At 37.9% G+C, this 22179-nt stretch overlaps 1 protein-coding gene across 4 annotated transcripts in view; it reads right to left on the bottom strand.

Annotated features, from left to right (window-relative positions):
• The window catches only part of WWP1 (WW domain containing E3 ubiquitin protein ligase 1), a 116625-nt gene that overhangs the window by 49828 nt on the left and 44618 nt on the right, over positions 1–22179 (bottom strand). For 3 of the 4 annotated variants that reach the window (XM_058528971.1, XM_058528972.1, XM_058528974.1), the window contains 4 exons: positions 15045–15182; positions 14886–14952; positions 12075–12259; positions 1900–2236 (listed from right to left, as the gene is read on the bottom strand). In XM_058528971.1, the coding sequence (XP_058384954.1) occupies positions 1900–2236; positions 12075–12259; positions 14886–14952; positions 15045–15182 (727 nt within the window). The remainder of the gene's footprint in view (positions 1–1899; positions 2237–12074; positions 12260–14885; positions 14953–15044; positions 15183–22179) is intronic. The other variant, XM_058528975.1, reaches the window with a different exon arrangement.

The raw sequence follows: 22179 nt of genomic DNA, 5'->3' as shown, positions 1-22179 counted from the left end.
AAAATATACTAAATCTCCAAACCAAAAGGAAAATGAAAAGCACCCAGAAGTCAACCCGGAAAGCACAGAAATGTATAAACTTAATGACAGAGAATTCAAAATAGCCATCATAAAAAAGCTCAATGAAATACAAGAAAACACAGGTAGACAATTCAACGAAATCAGGAATTTCTTCAGAAAAGAGACTGAAATTATAAAGAAAAACCAATTAGAAATCTTAGAGATGAAAAACACAATAGAGGATACAAAGACAAATCTGGAAGCCTTAAGCATCAGAGCTGACAATATGGAGGAAAGAATTAGCAATATTGAGGACAGCAATGCAGAAATACTCTAGACGGAGGAGGAAAGAGAACTAAGACTAAAAAGAAATGAAGAAACTCTCCGAGAAACATCCAACTCAATTAGGAAATCCAACATAAGGATTATAGGTATTCCAGAGGCAGAAGAGAGGGAAAAAGGAGCAGAGAACTTGCTCAAAGAAATAATAGCTGAGAACTTCCCAAACCTGGGGAAGGAGCTGGAAATACCAGTGAATGAAATAAATAGGTCTCCTAAATATATCAACACGAAAAGACCCTCTCCAAGGCAGATAGTAGTAAAGCTGGCAAGAGTCAATGACAGAAACAACATTAAGGACAGCTAGACAAAAAAGATAATGTACAAGGAATTCCTATCAGGCTCTCAGCCCACTTCTCAACAGAAACTGTACAGGCTAAGAGAGAGTGGAATGATATATTCAAAATTCTGAAAGGCAAAAACTTTCAGCCAAGAATACTCTATTCAGCAAAAATATCCTTCAGATATGAAGGAAGATATGGAGAAACAATAACTATCCCTGATAAACAAAAGCTAAGGGAGTTCATTGCTACAAGACCCCCACTACAAGAAGTGCTCAAGAAGGCCCTCATGCCTGAGGAAAAAAAGAGAAAGGGGATATAAGTTTCGAACAAGGAAGAAAATAAGTTGACAAAACCATCAAAATTGCAGCTATCAGAATAGATTAGCAGACACTCAATTATAAAACCAAAGATCAAGGGAAAGAAAACACCAAAAATAAATATAACCTCATCACTTTAAACACAAACTGGTGCAGCCTCTATGGAAAACAGTATGGAGATTCCTCAAAAAATTAAAAATAGAACTACCTTATGATCCAGCCATCCCACTACTGGGTGTCTACCCAACCAATCTGAAATCAACAATCCAAAGAGGCTTATGCACCCCTATGTTCATCGCAGCATTATTCACTATAGCCAAGAAGTGGAAGCAACCTAAGTGCCCCTCGACTGATGAGTGGATCAAGAAGATGTGGTATATATACACAATGAAATACTACTCAGCCATAAAAAAAGACAAAATCATCCCATTTACAACAACATGGATGCACCTGGAGAGTATTATGTTAAGCAAAATAAGCCAGAAGGACAAAGACAAACACCACATGACTTCACTCATAAGTGGAAGATAAACCAATACATGGACAGAGAGAATTGTTTAGTGGTTACCAGGGGCAAGGGGGGAGGGGCGTGGGCACAAGGGGTGAAGGGATGCATTTACATGGTGACTGACGAACAATAACGTACAATAAAAATTTCACAATAAAGAAAAAACAAAGTAAAAATAAACCAAGAACCAAATCAAGAGGGTCCTGCAAATTAACATGTTTTTTTCTTTCACCTTCATACTGCACATACAGCAACTAGATGAGCAATTGTTCTTCGTTTTAAAAAGTACTCGGTTTGTAGCAAATAAGCAAATAGTATGAATCAGATTCCAACTTAGATTTCAAATTAATGAACAATGGAAAAATTTTACATACATATTAAACAGTCATATATTACCAAAAAGTTGCTGCTTCAATTTAAGTCAGAAGTCTAAACAACAAACGTAACATACCCTGATGGCAAAGTTTCTGTGCTGGCATTTCCAGGTTGCTGCCGCACAGCTTCCACACATCCATCAGGCTGTCTTAACTTTGCTGCATCTAAAGCAGAACTACCTCCAGAATGAGCGGCGGCAGGGTCTACTATACTTCCAGCCTCAGACCCAAATGCTGCACTGGCAGAAAGAATACTTTCATGGTTTTCTGAGGAAGGCGGCAGGTCTTGAACCGGAGGCTCTTCAGCAGCAGCACTAGTGCAAGGTGACGACGAGGCGGCTTCCCCAGATGCGACTGCGGCACCCGGGGCGGAAGCATCGTCAGTTGGTGCAGATGAGGATGATTCTCCATTAACTGAAACAGGAACGTTAATAAGACAATCTATCAAAGGATGACACAGCAACCAATTAACTCATCAGTTATACTTGTTCAGACCTAATTCACACTGAGCAATGTACCAGGTACTGATGAAAATAAAATGACATTCTATTTTTTGTTGTTCATATTTTAGAGATAAACATGCAAATAATGAAAATTTAAGAATATATATACACACACACACACACACCCCAACATTAAAGAGAAACCAACATTAGGATAACAAATGTTTTTCCTCCAAATTATTAATTCTGAAAGTCTGCATGGGCTATATAAAAACTTTAAATATGATGGCTTTCAATCTCCCTTTTAGTATGCAAATTGTAGCTAATATCAAAAGAACTCTTTCGCCAACAGTGGGAAATATATAATAGCATTAATTCTGAAGACAGTACTACAGAGCACTGCAAAAAAGATACATTTTCTGAAGAAATAACTTACTACTGGGATCTGGTGATACAATTTTCTTAATTTTCATTTTAAATGTGATTGATCCACTTCAACTATGTATCACTATAAAAGTGAGACAAATTAAAATGGAAAAGAGAAGAGATTACTGATCAAAATCTATTAGAAGATTATACATCAAGATTCTAAATCAATGGGGGACAGAGACATAATTAAGAGTAATGGACTCTTCAGGTAGATTTTTAAAGAAAGAAAAGACTAACATAGTGGACAGGAGAGAAGAGTATACTATTAAAGGAATCAAACCGTAAGTGCAGAAGAACAGAATCAACGAATTTCTGTACCAAACCTGGGGGAGAGAATGGCTTTGGGGGAAACACAATCAATGACAAAATACAAGAAATAAAAAACTTAGAAAGCTGCTGTGTACCCAACACTGTTAGATAACATGGAGGAAGAAAAGAGAATGTGCACAGAGACTAAATTCTGGTGTCTCCTCTATGATGCTCACTTACAAGAATTGTCTCATTTAATTTTTATTCTTCAGTAGCGTGGAAATTAATTTCCACAAAAGAAAAGATTAGCAGCGGTCTTGTCAAAATGAAACAACACTAAGTGGGAAGACAGGAATATCTGATCAAAGATAATCCAACAAGAAACAGTCGTAAACCTTTGTGCATACTAAAACACAGCACATGCAACACAAACCGCTAGAAGCAGAGGAAGAAGATTAACCATGAAACAGCACCATCCAGCTGCTCGAGGCGAAACCTTCCCTCGTGCAATAACCCAACAGTGAGGGCTCTTGGCTCTGTTCTGCATCTTGACCACCATCGCCTGCCCCATCACGCTGGCTCACACTACTGCACCAGCCCCTCACCTGTCCGCCCGATGCCTCTCTCGTCCAACTGCAACCCATTCTCCAAATTGCAGCCAAAGTAGCCTTTTCCAAACATATAACAGATCTGTTTACTCCCCTACTCACACATGCCAGTGGATTACCATTACAACCAGCATCAAGTCCAGTGTCTGACCACAGCCCGTGACGGAGACCGGACAGTCTGCTCCACAGCTACGCCTGACTTCTCAAGGGTCTTCCTTCCATTCCCTGAACAGAGCAAACTCCTTCCCACTTCAGGGACGTGCACTTCCTGTTCCCACGGGCTCAGGATATCTCAGGACTGGCTTCTTCGCACCACTTAGAGTCCATGCTCACCACACCTTTGGAAAGGCAGTCTCGAGTAACTTATTCAATGTTGTACCCACCCCACCCTCACCCTAGGCTACTTATTACACTGTTTTCTTTTGCCTCTCATGTTCTGAAATCATTTTATGTCTTTTTCATTCAGTTCAGAGTGCAAAAACTTTGTCAGAATTGTGCATTTTGTGTTCCCAACAGCTACATAATTCCTGGCATATGAAAACAACAAATATTTGTTGAATCAATAAATTAAAGACAAATCACAGAGGAAGAAGTGAACACACCTCTCGCACAACTAGGCAGATAACAGACGCAGCCTTGGTAGAAACACTAACTAGGTATACGAAGGATTTAATTTTATTTATTTTATTCTTTTTCCCCCAAAGCCCCAGTAGATAGTTGTATGTCATAGCTGCACATCCTTCTAGTTGCTGTATGTGGGATGCAGCCTCAACATGGCCGCAGAAGCGGTACGTCGGTGCGCGCCCGGGATCCGAACCCGGGCGGCCAACAGCGGAGCGTGCACACTTAACCACTAAGCCACGGGGCCGGCCCGTATATGAAAGATTTAACAGCACAATCAATACACTTGATCTAAATTACACAGTTAGAGACGTAGTTCTGAGTTTCCACTGTGTATGTACTCCATCCAATTACTCTAAGAATTTTTAGGAAAGCTGACATATGTAAAGGACAAAAGGAAAATCCTCAATTTCATAATCAGGAGGCCACATTCTGACTATAATTCAATAAAACTAGAAACAAACAAAACAAAATACAACTTAACTGAAATGTTTACTAATGTCTGGAAGAATATGTTAAACACTTTTTAAGGATTATCTGATTTAATTCTCACAGAACAATGCTATGAGGCAGACACCAGCATTATTCCCTTTTTACTGGTAAGCAAACTGATTCTTATATGTCCATAAAAATGATAGTTCTCTCCCACCCACAATGAATTTGTTTAGAAGATAAATAATAATAATAATAACTATTGTGTTAAGAAATAATAATGAAATTACAAACTTTAGGAAAATTAATGGCAATGAAAACACTTATACCAAACTGCTATTGGACATGGCCAAAGATGTATCCAAGGATATAAGAAAGAGTGGCAAAAAATGAGCTTAGCATTCAATTCTAGAGCTGGGGGTGGGGGTGGGGGGTATGGAGGATGGTAGAAGGAAAAGAATTAAAAGACTAATAAAACAGACCAGAATTTCCTAACTTACCTGATAAGAACCAGGTGGGATCTTGTTCAAAGTATAAATCTCAGTTCCCATCTAGACTTATTGAATCTCTAGGGGAAATCTCTAGGGAAGGGTCTGGGAATCAGTATTTTTAACAAATGTATCAGATTAACTCATCAGCAAAGATGGAGAAACCATAAAATATACCTTGCCAAGTTTTAGAAAGAAAAATATATAACATGAATAACATTAGGAATACCACGTACGACTTCATACCAGTAAGTCTGAACTATAATAACTAAACTAACTCAAGAGAAAAAAAAAGTGAAAAGACCAATCAGGGTAACAATGGAAAACCTGAGGAAAGATCTAACACTGTCCCCCCAGAAGGCACCAGTCCCAGTTAGCTTTTTTGGGAAAATTCTATGAAGCCTTCAACGAACAGATCACTCTCATGCTATTTAAAGTGTTACAGTACATTAGGGGAGAAAAAGAAAAAAAAGTTTAACTTATTCTGTGAAGGTAATATAACCCTAAAGCTGAAACTGAATAAATTCAAAGATGGTTCAATATTAGGAAATTATGTTAAGAAATCGACTATGTTAACATATTAAAAGATAAAAGCCATATGATTATTTTCAATACAAACCAAAAAACATTCAATAAAGTCTTGATAAAACACGTGATAAGAGGAATCAAGGAAAATTCATGAATAATCTAGATTATCTATCAGAAACCTAGAGTAAACATTATATATTAATGGAAAAACATTAGAAGAACTTCTATTAAGATCAGGAACAAATTAAAATCAGGAACAAAGCAAGGAAGATCATAATCACCACTCCAATTCAAAATTGTTGATTATAATTGACAATTTGCAATAAGACAAGAAAGAAGTGAAAAATATTGGAAATAAAATGGTAAAACTCATTTATAGAAGATAAGATTATTTACTTAGAATACAGAAAAGAATCAAGTGAAAAACCATTAGAACCAATTAATCAATTTGTCCAAAACATTTCAGCACAATGACCACATACACGTTCAACATCAAGATTACACTCAAGACCTATCCGAAGAAAACTAAAAAATATTACCAAGAGACATTTTAAAACACAGATTAAATGGAGAGACACAAAATATCTCAGAATGGGAAAATTCAGTATTGTTAAAAAAAAATAATAATAATAATAAACTCTCCTCAAAATGCAAATATTGGTAAGGAGGCAGAGCAAGAGGAATTCTTATTCATGGCTAGAATGAAAAAGGGTACAGCCACTTCGGGAGACAGTTTGGCAGTCTCTTACAAAAATAACCATGTTCATTGTATAATTCAGCAGTCACAGTCCTCAACTCAGTTGAGTTGAAAACTTAAGTCCACACAAAAACCTGCACGTGAATGTTTATATCAGCTTCATTCACAACTGCCAAAACCTGGAAGCAACCAAAATGCTTCTACAGGTGAGTGGATAAACCAATTGTGGTATGGTACATCCATACAACAGAAGCTTCAATATTGCTAAGGGGAAAAAAGCCAGTCTGAAATGGCTACAGATTGTCTGATTCCAACTACATGACATTCTGAAAAAGGCAAAACTATAGAGACAGTAAAAAGATCAGTGGTTGCCAGGAGTGTGGGGAAAGGTATGAACAGGTGGCACACAGGGGATTTTTAGAGTGGTGAAATAATTCTGTATGATACTGTAATGGTGGATACGTGACAACACGCATCCCTTAAATCTCACAGAACCCATATAACATAAAGTGAACTTGAAATAAACTATGCACTTCAGTTAATAATATTTATACTGGTTCATTAATTGTAACAAACGTACCACAGTAATGCAAGCCGTTAATAACGGGAACTTCTGAGCGGGGAAGGGGAGCACATCTTTGATTGGAGGGATCATTATTCATACATATCTGTGGTTCTCAACTGGGGACAAACATGCACCCCCCACAAAAGACATTTAGCAACGTCTGGAGATGTGTCACAACTGGGCAAAGAGAGGATGTTACTGGCCTCTTGTGTGTACAGGTCAGGAATGCTGCTGTAATCCTGCTACGCCCAGGGCAGCCACTCACAACAAAGAATCATCTGGCCCAAGACGTGAACAGCGCCAAAGCTGAGAAACTCTGATGTTATGTCCCCAGCCACTGGGCAGTGTGCAGTCTAAAGTAGTTGCAAAATAAACATCTGTTAACCAAGACAGGATATAAGGATGACTAAATGGACAAACTGACAAACAAGACAAAAGCAAAAGGGAAGGAAGGAAGGGGGCGGATCACAAGCTCCTTGCTCATGACAGAATATGGAGAATTAGACGTAAGCAAACTACTAAAATCTTATGTGACAGGTACGATGGTAGAAGCTCATGCAAAGCATTTCCTTCTCTACAGACATAAGACCACACCCTCGGTCTCTTACTGAACGTACCCCAAGCTTTATTTTCAGCCATTATGACTTCTGGATTGTAAGACAGATCTCCCTAATCTCACGTTTAATCCTTGAGAAGCAAGTATCCTATGGACTTTATGATACGTACATCTCATAACACCATGAATCTGTCCTCACTCCAACAGTTCATTCAAATAAAGAGAAAAAGGTGGAAATACTGGAGTATCTGAATATCATTTTTATTCCTTTTTAAATGTCTGACACAAAAAACAGCTTGTGTAGGGGCTAGCCCAGTGGCACAGTGGTTAAGTTTCACGTGCTTGTCAAGCCAGGCTGTGGTGAGGCCCCATGCACAAAATAGAGGAAGATGGGCACGGCTGTTAGACAGGGCCAATTTTCCTCACCAAAATAAAAAAAGGTCACACTTGAAAGCAGGTGTGGCTATAAAGGGGGCAGGGCGTGAGGGAGCCTTTGGTGACAGGGCAGTTCTGTATCGTGATCGCTGTGGTAACTATATGAAGCCACATGGGATCAACTTGTGTGCACGCACATACACACAGAGCAGGGGTGACTGGTGAAATGTGAACAAGCTCTGTGGACCGCGTCACTACCAGTTTCTCAATTCTGATACTGTATTATAGTCATAAAAGACGGTAACATTGGGGGTGCTGTGAAGGGTGCAGGGGACCTCCCTGTATATCTCTTTGCAACTTTCTGTGAATCTAGAATTATTGAAAAATAGAAAGTTAAAAACAAAAATCTAATAAACTTGTGAAATCAGTTAGCCCTGTCTGAAACTCATCACACTGAGCTCTAATCTATTTTACTAACAAAACAATAATTACATATTAGAAAAAAGTCATTTCACACTAGAAGTGAGGGGCAGGGGGGAAGAAGTGGAAAAGAAAATAATATTTTTCTTAAATACCTGTCACTGTCCAAGGACTATGGTAGATGTTTTAGATTTATTATTTCACTTGACCTTCAAAACAATCCTAAAAGGTAGTTAACTGAATATTATCCTCTTTTTACAAATGGAGGAGATAAATTTTGAGGATGTTAAATTTGTCAAGGCCACACGGTTAACACATTAAGTGGTAGAGCTGGGATTTGAACCCAGTCCTGTAGAAGCCACATCTACTCTCTTCAATCATGACTGCCTCCCATTTTAGCTTAAAACAACTGCCAATATTCACAGGAACTCAAGTTATAGAACGGATCCCCTTCATCAAGACTCAAAAGACCAGGGGGTGGGGCAGGGAAGCCTTCATAGACAATGCTGTCTCTGGCGAAAAAACACCATTTCTTAAACTGCTTGGCACAGGCCCACAATCTCTTACCTAAAGTGTGTTCCAGTTAAGTTAACTCACTAACTTTCCGGAATTTAGAAAGATGGTATAGCACATATGCTGTATCTTACACTACTACCTGAGTATGTTTGGAGGATACACTGTAATTAAACACAATATTTCTGCAGCAAAATGTAGAGATACTCACAGTAAACATGATAAACTGTAATACCCTCAAGTCAGTTCTAGTCATTTTGTCACCAAATGAGTTTACAAAAAAAAATTTTTGCTTTTAAAGATTTTAGGAGTTTAGAATTGCAGGTAAGGGATTAAGAGCATGTAATGTCTTACACACAGAATACGTACACTCCCATCCCCACTACCACTTAAACAGTGAAAACGGATTTTTAAAGTTTACATTCAAAAAAGGAATATCATCTTTGCACTAACACCTTAAAGCAGATTAGCCCATTCTTTGAAAAGATACCTGAATTCATCCTCCTACTAAGGGATGACAGATCATACAAAAGACACTGGTTAAGTGGTTGCTACCAACAGACTAGGTTCCGGAAGGCTTTGTAAACCGGCCAATCGAGTGATGACAGTTCAATTGTTTTGTCAGATGTCACCAACAATAATCAGAGAAGGAGAAAACACAGTCACTACGTTGGTTGGGGGAATATTATCTGAAGCCTATCATAGTATAAAAGATGAACAGTACAACTTTGAGACACTATAAAAATCACACACATCAAGATGAACAGGAAAGCCGAGAGCTAAGAGCCACAGAGCTGATGTCAATTACAGCTCTTCTACCTCCCAGCTGTCACCTCCCTGTGCCTCAGTTCCTTCCTGAGAAAAAAGTGAAAAATATCAGATCTATTTCAAAGAGTTATTGTGAGAGTGATATCAGCAAATGGATAGTGTTTAGAACATGCACAGCACAAACATTAACATTATTATTCTGATTGTCTTAGGTTTCCTTGCAGTTATTGTAACGTCAGGGGAATTATTTACGATGGAGCCTTCATTTCTAGTTCCTCACATATGTGTTTTATTTCACCTTGAAATCTCAAGAATAAGTAAGAATGTGGGAAGTGAATTTACTCCCAATGGAAAAGAGTCTATAAAGTATCTGACAAGCCATAGAGTGTAAATAAGAGATTCTACAATGAGGTGGCCTCGGTAAGTCCCTTCTGCATCAACATCTGAACATGCCCAACACTAAAACATGCAACTAACTGTGGTCAACGGATACTTGCACCAATCTATTCAACAGCTAAATACTTTAGGAAGAAGAGCTAATCTCCAAATTCCATATACTATAAATGGAGGGTGATGACAAGAATGAAATGGTGGTATAAGCCTTTCTAAAATGAGCATTCGATATAAACTAACACACGGACAGAGAGAACAGTTTGGTGGTTACCAGGGGAAAGGGAGTTGGGGGGTGGGCACAAGGGGTGAAGGGGTGCATTTATACGGTGACTGACATATAATAAGGTACAAGTGAAATCTCACATTATAAACTATTATGACATTAAAAAAATAAAAAATAAAATGAGCATTTGACATCCTTACACTTTTCATGAATCAGGAGTGGACTTAATAAATAACTAGCCACGTTATCTAACTACTTCCAGAAAGAAGGAAATTACATCTATCACTCTGAATCCAATGATAATCCCATATAACAAATCAACTCATTCATTTGGTCACATAAGGGTATTTTCTTTTTTATAACCTCTTTGGAGAGTTCGCAGAAGTTACAGTGTTTTACAACAGAAATTTTTTTATGAGTGGATAACTAGGCTTTTTTCTTCATGTTTTCTGGTATAGGTAAATATCTGATAACTTAAAAACCCTTCTGGCCAAAAGGCATTGGACTCATGTTTTACTGCAAAGAACTCTGGTATTCACATAAACCATTTTTCTATGTGTTGTATTTTAAAAGAATAAATTATCGATCCTTCTTACTGGTATTTCCTCAGACTATTTTTTAAAACTGTAAAATTTAATTTAGGATAGACAATATAAGGCAGAGTTCTGTGAAACTCACTACTGTATTTACTTCCTTGGAATTATTAAGTATGTTCACACTATGGTGTCTTTTCATATATATCTATAAAAGATGGAGTATCAACTGTTTTAACTGGTCTGTTCTTAATTTAGAGACAATTCTGAATAATCTAAGATAATGTTTCCTTTTCTACTTTGCTAACGGAAATCTTAGACGAATGCTCATACTAGAAAGTAAGCCAGAATCAGAAAATAAATGCACTTTGCTCACTAATTTCACCCTGGTTATATGCACTGATCTTCTGTTCATTTTCGAGCCACCTTAAATTAATGACTAAAAAGTTCTACCTATTGTGGGTACTTAGGATCTGCAAGTCCATCTTATTTTAAAAAAGGGCAGCATTAATAAACAAATTTAAATTTTGTAAATAACCATTCATATGTCAGTTCCCATGTTTATAAAAACTCTCAGGATAACACATGGTAAATATCCCCCAACCCTGGGTATAAATACACAATTGTCTTACCTATAAATCCATCTATTTTCACTTAATTACTGAATTGCTTCTTTACATGTTTCTACTTTTGAATACTTTCTCATAAATAGACAAACACAGGAAAGAATACGGTGTTCTGGAATCAAAAGACCAGGATTCCAACTGCAGCCCCAGCACATATCCTAGTAATCTTAAGTGATAAGATGTTTGAGTTTCAAGAGATTCATTTGAAAGAGTTAATACATAAAGATCAAACAAACAATAATTTATGAATTTTACAGCTGAGTCCATTGAAAACCAGGATTACAGAGGAAATCTTCCTTAGGCATTCCTTCTACGATAGAATAACACTTACCCTTAGAAAATAGAAAACCTTCTGAGAGTTTTATCAGCTCACAGTACATTTTTCTACTAAGTTACATGCCAAGAAATAAATATTTGTATACTGCAAGACAAGTTAAAGGAACCATTCATTACTGATAAATCAATGAATTCACTAAAGTTCTTCTGGAAATATATTTCATATTATGAATTAAATAGGTATTTTTTATAGCATAAAGGCTAAGAATCTAGCTATCACATAAGTATTTGCTTAGTGAAATGTGTGCTCTCTATATTTTTGGAATACCTTCATTAATAATTTAGAAAAATTCAAATAATTAGAAAAAATTTTAGGCATTGTAATTTTTAAATTCCTATTATAGAACTGAAGATTAAGAAAGACTGCACAATAAGAGAAGTGTAGGCACAGATACATAAAATTTAATTAGCTTTCATTTAAACAGTGTGTCATAAAAAGCCATGCTTACCAGTGTCATTGGCAGGCTCAGATGTGAGTGGTTTTGGAGCTGGTGTATTTTTGGGTCTGGCAGCAACCTGAGACGGAGATGAAGGTGTGTTCTCTCCATTAACTACATATGAACAGCAGGAGGTTGGGACGAGAGTGCTTGTAGGCACATGATTATCTGTTCCATTAGTACCTTCAACAGCCAACCTTTAAAAGAAGATGCTTTACTTCAACGAGTTAAGTACATTAAACAACTTTTCATCGGAATTTTCATAAGAACTATTTCCTAAGTTCTTAGCATTCAAGCAAAGTCATGAGACAGAGTAATGAACAAAAATATGACATGCTCTTATTAATTAGAGCTTCAATTACTCTCAGTTCTAAGTACACCACACCAGCAGATAAAAATATACTGAAATATACAAATATACCAGGTCAAAATGAATTCAGCCCCTCAAAATAATGATCACACTGTACATTTTAAATATTTAAGTCTAACAATATTAATTTTTATTTTAAAAATGCTCTGAACTTCCTTTCAAAAAGCTCAAACTTATAAAAATCAATTCCAAACTAGTGTAATTTTATCAAATACTGGAAAATAAGCTGAAAAATCTTCAAATATTGATTACAAATCATTATATACTAGGCTTTAAAATAATGAATACATGATCAGAAAAAGCTAAATATTATATTGCAGAGTCAAAAGAATTTATAGTGTATAAATCAACTTCAAATAAATTAATAAAAACTGTAACTTAAATCTTATTGGCAGTGGCTAGGGAATTGGGTGACATCATATGAGTGATCAGGAGAGCTCTTCCAAACACACAGGGCATCCTGCAGCTGCTGTTCTCCACAAAGCAGCCTTACTGTTTTTTTCAAAATATAAATCAGATCACGTCCCCTTCCTGCTTAAAATCCACTGTATTTGGAACAAGATCTAGATTTCTTACTACAGTCAGCAAAGCTTTTCAAGGTCAGTCCCCACCCCTCTCTCAGTCTGATCTATTTCTGCCCAGCTCTGCCTGGCTCCCCTTGCAGCCGATACAGTGTATCAACTTTAGTGAATATGAAAAACATGCTGAAAAGACATCAAATGTTTATTACAAATTATTATATACAGGCAGTAAAACTATAATGTCTACAGGATTATCAAAAAATGGTTAAATATTATCTTCTAGACTTAGAAGAATTTGTAGAGCATAAATTAAGCAGAAATAAACTCAGCGTCTGCACTTGTACTTCCTCTGCCTGGAGTGCTCTGCCCTCAGAACTCTGCATGCACAGTTCATTTTCTGGCTTTTTAACTTTGGCTCGAATGGCACTTCCTCAGAAATGATTCCCTGACATCTCTCTTAAAACAGGCTCCCTTCCACTCCTGTCACCTTGCCCTGTTTCAGTGACTTCACAGTTCTTATCACTATCTCTAACTAGCTAACTTATGTCTTCACTTGTTTCCTATCTACCTTTATCCCACCAGAAGGAAAACTTCACAGGAGCAGGGCTGATACTCTTAGTGCGTGGTCTGGCGCCTGGCACCAATGGGCACTCAGTAAGTATCTGAATAAGCACCCCCAGCCACTCAGCACGGATCAGCGACCCACGTGAAAGAACCCATCTGAAGTTCTCCTGGTGCTGCAGAGCTAATCTTTAATTCAAAACGTGCGGTTACCTAATAAACAAAACATTAGGTTTCAGACTGGTAACGATTCAAGCTCCTTTACCCATCTAAAACTGTATTTCAAAAATTATAAAAACAGACACATATATGCACATGCTAATACATTTTAATCAACCTTATTGTTGTACCCCGTAAATTATAATATGGACACTAATATATTTATTTAAGCCAAATATATATTTAGAAGACACATTCTCTGTTTAAGTGCTCTGAAGAGAATCATTTAATGGTAATTTAGGAGTAATGATATTAGTTACTCTGTAGATTATAATAAAGGTCACACTTTGTCATATACTAGCATGCTTTTTCAAATGCAACAAGTCAGTTTTAGAGCAATATATTTTTATATTTTCAGGTGTTCATTCCATTACATTTGGTCTATTACATGCTTTTATTTCAATTTAAATTATTTCAAATAGAAAGCCTCTATTAATTGTCATCAAACATAAATGCAAGGAAGTTTTTGAAATGACCAGCTGATTTCTGAAGGAAGGCCACAATCTGTGGAGCACCTCTCTTCTAGTGATCTACAGGAAGCTGCCACTTCAGATAGCAGTGAGATACTCATTTTCCCACATTATCTGACTCTATTTATTTACTGATAAAATATGCCTAAATACAGATTTTAAAAGGCCATTTCCAATGAAAAAGAATGAAGTATTGATATATACTACAACATGGATAAACCGTATGCTAAAGAAAAGAAGCCAGTAACAAAAGGTCACATATTGTATGATTCCGTTTATATGAAATGACCAGAATAGGCAAATCCATAAAGACAAAGTAGATTAGTGGCTACAGGAGCTGGGAGGAGAAAGGAACGGGGAGAGACTGCTGCTTGTGGGAACAGTTTCTTTTTGAGGGTGATGAGAATGTTCTGAAATTAGATAGTGGTAATGGTTACCCAACTCTGTGATTATACTAAAAAACACTGAAATGTATACTTTATAAGGGTGAATTTTATGATATATTTATTATATCTCAATAAAGCTGTTATTTTTTTAAAAACTACTTTTGCAAGAATTCAACCAAATGACGTGTTTAGATATGAGCTTTAAATTCTATGGCAAACTAAGGTTAAAATTACAAACTTCACATATGGGAAATGTTATATTACTCTGCCACAAATACTAAAATAAAATATTCTACCTGGTAGTTGCACTGGCCGAAGGCTCTCCATTTTCATGTAAGGCATCACCATTTTGCTGTATTTCTACTGAACAACAAGAAAGAAAGAAACTAGGTTTTTATATACTTCCTGCTGATTTTTTTTCCTTCAAATTTTAAAAAAACATAAAGTTAGCTTACTGGTTGGAGATGATCTGCAGTTTGTTAGATTTTCCTGCTCAATCACCAATCCATCAAGCACAACTGTTAATTCACCAGTTTGCACTATGCCATTCTTGTTTTCCAAGGAAAGTTTTAATTGTTCTTTCACTCTTTCCACTAGGAAAAAAACGATCCAAATTTAAAAGCTCTTGCCACATACAAAAATGTTTTAGAAATCCAAACTACATACCAAGAGTTAGTCTAATTCAGTGCCTGGCGTCTGTGTGTGGAAGCAGTTACTTGCACTTTCACCAGCAGACCCTTCTACACGACACCAGGATCACGCCCTTTCACACCTCATTGCATAACTCCTCCCCACCCCCACGCTTTCAGTATCATCTGTAACTGCTCCTTTGCACAGTACAGACCTCAGAGGACATAGAAACATATCTAGACAATAATGCAGCAATTGCCGAAACCTGCTCTTCAGCCCAAGGTACCACATAAGATGTGGTTGAGGGAAAAATTCTGCATGCGAGTCAGGTGGTTTGGTTACTAATTTTAGCTTTGCTACTTCCAGCTGTACTTTGACTAAGCGGTCAAACAACTTTAAGCCTTAGTTTCCTCACTACAAAATAGAGATAAGAGCATCAAACTAAAGGGATTGTCATAAGGTCCAAATGCAAAACCATACAGAAAGCTCTTGGCACCACACCTGACACATGGTAGGCGCTCAATAAATGGTAAGTACTGTGACAACAGTTTATTATTTCTTTTTTATATAAAACCAAATATTTCCTTCCTATTATTAGGATATCTAGTTCTTAAACTCAAGTTCATTTCGCTTCAACTTCTCTCCCACAGAATATATATTAAAAGTTATTAGTGATCCCTTTATTATACAAAATAAGGCCAATTACTTCAATCTGATCTTCACTGGCTTTCTGCAGCGATTTCTTTTGAAATCATGGAACATTTCACTTCTTAGATCAAGTCCTTGACTTTGGTCTTTCCTATATTTAACAAGTTGGTTTGGTTTTTTTTTTGTCCATTTACCAAATGTGCAGCATAAGCATACTGACTAATTCTCCAAGTACAGAAAACACAAGACAAAAAAATCTGAAATGACTAATTGCTGGATAGGAATTCTTTGCAAAAAATTTAAGAACAATGTAATAAAAGAGGACCTTACGCCAAGAGGCACATGAAAAGATGCTCAACATCACTAATCATCAGGGAAATGCAAATCAAAACAACACTAAGATACCACCTCACGCCTGTTAGAATGGCTATAATCACCAAGACAAAAAACAACAAATGTTGGAGAGGATGTGGAGAAACAGGAACCCTCATACACAGCTGGTGGGAATGCCAATTGGTGCAGCCTCTATGGAAAACAGTATGGAGATTCCTCAAAGAATTAAAAATAGAGATGCCCTATGATCCAGCCATCCCACTACTGGGAATCTATCCAACGCACCTGAAATCAACAATCCAAAGAGGCTTATGCACCCCTATGTTCATTGCAGCATTATTCACCATAGCCAAGAAGTGGAAGCAACCTAAGTGTCCCTCGACTGACAATTGGATTAAGAAAATGTGGTATATATATACAATGGAATACTACTCAGCCATAAAAAAAGACAAAATCGTCCCATTTGCAACAACATGGATGGGCCTGGAGGGTATTATGTTAAGTGAAATAAGCCAGAAAGAGAAAGACAAACACTGTATGATCTCACTCATATGTGGAATATAAACCAACACATGGACAGAGAAAACTGGACTGTGGTTACCAGGGCAGTGGGAGTGGGGGTGGGGGGTGGGCACAAGGGGTGAAGGGAGTCATGTATGTGGTGATGGACAAACAAAAATGTGCAACCCAAAATTTCACAATGTTAGAAACCATTAAAACATCAATAAAAAATAAATAAATAAATAAAAATAAAAAAAAATAAAAAAAAAAGAGGACCTTACGGAATTCCTACCCCAACCATTTGCACCAACCTAAGCTTCATTTTCACTCCACATCACAAAAATGACATTAATAAAAATAATTAAAGAAACTAGGGGGAGTACAAAAGTAGCCCTCAAACCCCCATAAAGTTACAAAAGCATGAATTTCAACTTTATCTAGATTCTAATAATCTATATGTGAAGAAGAGTATATTGACCACCATTCTATTTCATTCTTGTCATCTCTCTCCATTTAAAGTTTCCGGAATTTGGAGGTTTGGCTCTTGTTCCTAAAATATTTAGCTGTTTGAGTAGCTTCTTAAAGAACAGCCTTTCAAAATCCTTTAGTGTAGGTCTCATGGTTGGTAAATTCTCTCATTTTTTAATCTAAGTTATTTCGAGTATTCTCACCCTCGAAAGATTTGCTGGGCATGCAGTTTTACAATGATAATGATCTTCTCTCAACTCCTTGAAGATATTTTCCCATTATCTTCTCCTATTACGGCTAATTCTGCAATACTAATTTATAAATCTTTGCAAACAACCTGTTTTTCTCCATAGCTGCTTTTTGGTCTTTGGTGTCACGCATTTCACTGTGACGTATCTAGGCATGACTTTCTCAGGATATTATGGATCTATGGATTCTTATTTTTCATTATTGTTCACCAACTTACAGCCATTATCTCTTAAAATATCTACCCTATTCCAACCTGTATTCCAGGGGTTAGCAAACTATGGTCTGCCGGCCAAATCTGGCCCATCAAGCTGTTTTTGTAAATAAAGTTTTATTTAAACACAGCCATGCTCATTCATTTACATATTTCCTATAACTGCTTTCCTGCTACAATAGCAGAGTTGAACAGGTGCAACAGAGACGATATAGCCTGCAAAGCCTAAATATTTCCTACCTGGCCCTTTACAAAAAACATTTGCCAATCCCTGCTTATGGTGTCTTGTTCCTGTAATTTGTAATCTTTGATGGTGAGTTCATTCTCTGATATTAGTCTAAGGGTAATCTTTGGGCTTTAGTATAGTCAGGGTCTGTTTCTAACTCCGCCAGTGGTTTGAGGGCACCTCCAAGTGTCTAGACCACAGGAGTCCAAGCTCAGCTCCTATCTGGCTGTTAGCCAAAAGCTCAGTACCCTAAAGTGGCTATTCACTATTTTAACTCCAGTTCATAAGGTTTTCTTTGCCTTCTTTTTCGGAAGAAGGGGGGCCTTGGAGACCACCTCTGCCTCTTTGCAAAACGCATCAGTGCCACAAAAACTTGTGGACCTAGTTGTTCTGCAGGGCAAGGCCATTATACCGTCAAGTCTTTCACAATGCTAAACATGGAAGATTGGCGTATAATATTTTTGAATCATAAAATTGGGAGGATTACCACATAAATAATTTCCATTTACATGGGTATGTACGTGGTGGGGGGTGTGAGGGTATTATTCTAATTACAGTATAGACAACCTAACTCAGACACAGTCCTCCATTCAATACCTGAGTGCCCAGTGTGTGCCAGGTACTGTACTCTGGGAAGGCAGGATGAGCCCTGGCCAGCCTCAGGCAGACCTCCCTGACATTACTCTGCTTATTTCCTTCATCGGACTTACCACCAGAATGGGGGTGGGGGGGTGGGGGGGGGAGTTTACCTCCCTAACTAAACTGAAGTCTCCAATAGAGCAGAGATCTTGTCCACCTAATTCAGTCACATAGCTTCCCTATCTGACACAAGCTGATTTTTCCTACCTCCTAGACATTCTTCCTTAGTTTTAATAGGGTAACAGAACAATCTGAGTCTCTGGGAAGCTAGGTATATAACTAGAAAATTTATCCTGTAATCATGGATTTGTCGAAAACAAATGCTCTTTCTGTCCCCATAGAAAACAAAAGATCTTCAAAAATCTTGGTTTTTAAGTTGTTTCACAGATTTAGATTTAGCTCAGTCACATTCTGAAGCTACTTTTAGAAATTGCTTGCACACTATATTATCTATTGCTAAGTAACAAATTATTTAAAACTTAGTCACTTAAAATAACAATAACCACTTATTATTGCACATAGTTTCTGTGGGCGGGGAATTCGGGGGTGGGGCTGGAAAATCTGCTTAAAAAGTGGTTCATACAGGTAGCGGGCAAGTTGGTGCTGACTGCTGAGAGGCAGCCCGGTTCCCCTCCATCTAGGCCTGAGAGGCGGCCCGGTTCCCCTTCATCTAGGCCTCTCTACAGGGCTTCTTGAGTCCTCACAATGGTAACTCGTCTCCCCTTGAGTGAATCCAAGAGACCAAGGCCAAAGCTGGAATGCCTTCTTCGATCGAGTCTTGGAGGTCATATACCATGACTTCCGCCATACTCTGTTTGGCACACAGACTGCGTCTGATTCAGTGGGGGAGGGGACTCCATAGAGGTGTGAAACACCAGAAGGTAGGAATGCTTGGGAGCATTGTGAAGGCTGGCCAACATACACATAAATATGATTATAGTAGAATTTTAGGGAAAAAACGAGTGCATTAGGTTATAAAGCTTGTAAGCAACAGGCTGAGAATCACCAGGTTTTCCGATTCCTAAGTCTTTCTATTACATCATACTATGAGCCAAAGTGCAATAACTCACGAAATCCCTATCTCCTATCATGTGATAAAATAAATTTCAGAATTTACAGAAGGAATTAAAGTAAAAGTAAAGTAATAAATGTGCAAGAACAAAATAGATAACTATCAAACACAAGGATTAGAAAGGATTCTCTGAGCACTACAAACAACGGAAGATGAATAAACTTTAATGACTGAAAAAATATTAAACTTTTATAAATCAAAACTGAGGATAAAAAATACAGAGGCAAATGATGAACAAGGAGAAAAAAGTAAGAGCTCTTATAAATCAGTGAAAAAACAAACCAATAGAAAAATGTACAAAGAATATAAGACAATCACAAATTATGAAATATGAACAAGCAATAAACACCTGACTACATTAATAATCAAAGAAATGTTTCGATAAAAAGCTTCACCTTTTTATCTATCAGTGTGGCCAATATTTCCAAATAGGCACTCACACATGCTGTATTGTGCACACAAATTAACATAAGCCTTCAGGAAGGCACCTGGACAGCTATACAGAGCTAGAGGCTTAAAGCTGCTCATTCCCTTTGACCCCGTAATTCCAACCCTACAAACCTTTCTAAAGAATAGAAATGCACTTATATTACAGATATAAAGACACAGTTTGTTTAAAACCTCAGCTGTAAAATATCTTTGTACTGAAAGCAAGTGAATATAAAAAAGAGAACTTAAGACTTAGTAAACTAAACAAGTAACTAGTAATACCTAAGTAAATAGGCTAAAGCAAATTTTTAAATAAAATTAAATTTGACTATGCTCTGTCTTCTATCATAACTGACACATTTCTCTGCTGTGTTTCCCTACCATTCAGTGGAAAGAGATAAATGGTCATTGTAAAGCATTTTGAACATAAGTCAATTTGAACTGAACTTAAGGGATTTCAAAATGCTTTCCTTCACAAAAGCCAAGTTCTGGGTTCAACTAACATCATTAAAAACTCAGTGTAATTCCCAGTGTTCGAATGGCAGTCATCTGACACTGCTCTGGAATGTTTAAAGTGGCTCTGTCAGCCGCAAAATTGAAATACAAAACGTATACACTCCAGCATGGGAATTAGCTACACATCTTCCTACCCACGAATACAGTGACAAAATTCTCTCCTTAACTAAACTCCAGGAGCCTCCTCGGAGCCTCTTCTCGACTTGGCCTCAACCTTGGCCTATAAACACTGCAAACTCAGCATGAATGATTTCGTCCACCGCCATCCCCCAAACATTAAAAGACTTGAACAAACACTAACATAGTTTCTAACAGCTCAAGGCTGCATCCCTGGGATCACCCCAGCCCCACTTATACAGTGCCTGCCTCAGAAAGCTCAGGCCTGCGAAAAGAATTTACCATGTCCCAGCCAACACCTGGGATGGCCCCTGACCACGCCTTCTTACAGCATGCATTACAAACAGCTTACAACGGTGAATCCCTCCTGGCCCTTTGAGATGCACATGTTATCTCCTATAACTCAGGAGTGTCTTTCCCAAGGACCTGAAAGCCATTCCTCCGAAACATAATCATCAGGAAAGACAGGGTCTCCCAGTCTATGGGAAAACGGAATTCTAACTAGCAAAGCTGGCCTAACCACATTTACGCTGATCAACCCTAATTTTTCACTTCCCTGACTCTACCCAGCATCTGCTTGCTCCCCTCTCCCCATTCTCCCTTTGAAAGACCCAGTCACCTTTGTCCAAGGTAAAGTTGAGTTCAGTTCAAGCTGGACTCGCTTCCTTATTCCAATAGTATATTATTGATTAACCTCTGTTCTTATCAGTTTTTTTGTGTGTGTGAGAGGAAGATCAGCCCTGAGCTAACACCAATGCCAATCCTCCTCTTTTTGTGGAGGAAGATTGGCCCTGGGCTAACATCCTTGCCCATCTTCCTCTACTTTATTTTTGTTTTTTTTTTTTTTTAAAGATTTTATTTATTTATTTTTCCCCCAAGGCCCCAGTAGATAGTTGTCTGTCATAGCTGCACATCCTCCTAGTTGCTGTATGTGGGACCCGGCCTCAGCATGGCCGGAGAAGAGGTGCGTCGGTGCGATCCCGGGATCCGAACCCGGGCTGCCAGCAGCGGAGCGCGCGCACTTAACCGCTAAGCCACGGGGCTGGCCCTCTTCCTCTACTTTATATGGGACGCCGCCACAGCATGGCTTGACAAGCGGTGCGTCGGTGCGCGGCCGGGATCCGAACCTACGAACCCCAGGCCACAGCAGCAGAGCGCGCACACTTAACTGCTACCCTGCCAGGCGGGCCCTGTCCTTACCACTTTAACTAGTGTCCAGCTTTGTTTCTTTGACAACAGAGGGATTTTTCCTTTGCAACTTAAAAAATTGTGTGGTTGAGAGGAAAAAAATATACCTCAGATATCAGTATCTAATGCTGGTGACATAAAGAAAAGAAAGCGAAAAATACCACACATCTCTGCAGAGCCAATTAAATAACTTCTACAATTTAGAATGGTATTCAAATGATCTGAACGCAACACTGAAGGTTAACTGAGGCGCAAATGAGGGCTTAAATCCACAGAAGTTTTGAGTCAATATATTAGAGGACTGCATGAGCAAAAGCTTTGGACCCTACCCACTAGGCTTATCACATGAAACCAAGGAAGGTT

The sequence above is a fragment of the Diceros bicornis genome, chromosome 33 (genome assembly GCF_020826845.1).
Source record: "Diceros bicornis minor isolate mBicDic1 chromosome 33, mDicBic1.mat.cur, whole genome shotgun sequence".
Taxonomy (NCBI): Eukaryota; Metazoa; Chordata; class Mammalia; order Perissodactyla; family Rhinocerotidae; genus Diceros; species Diceros bicornis.
This window is presented reverse-complemented; position numbering and strand designations above follow the sequence as displayed.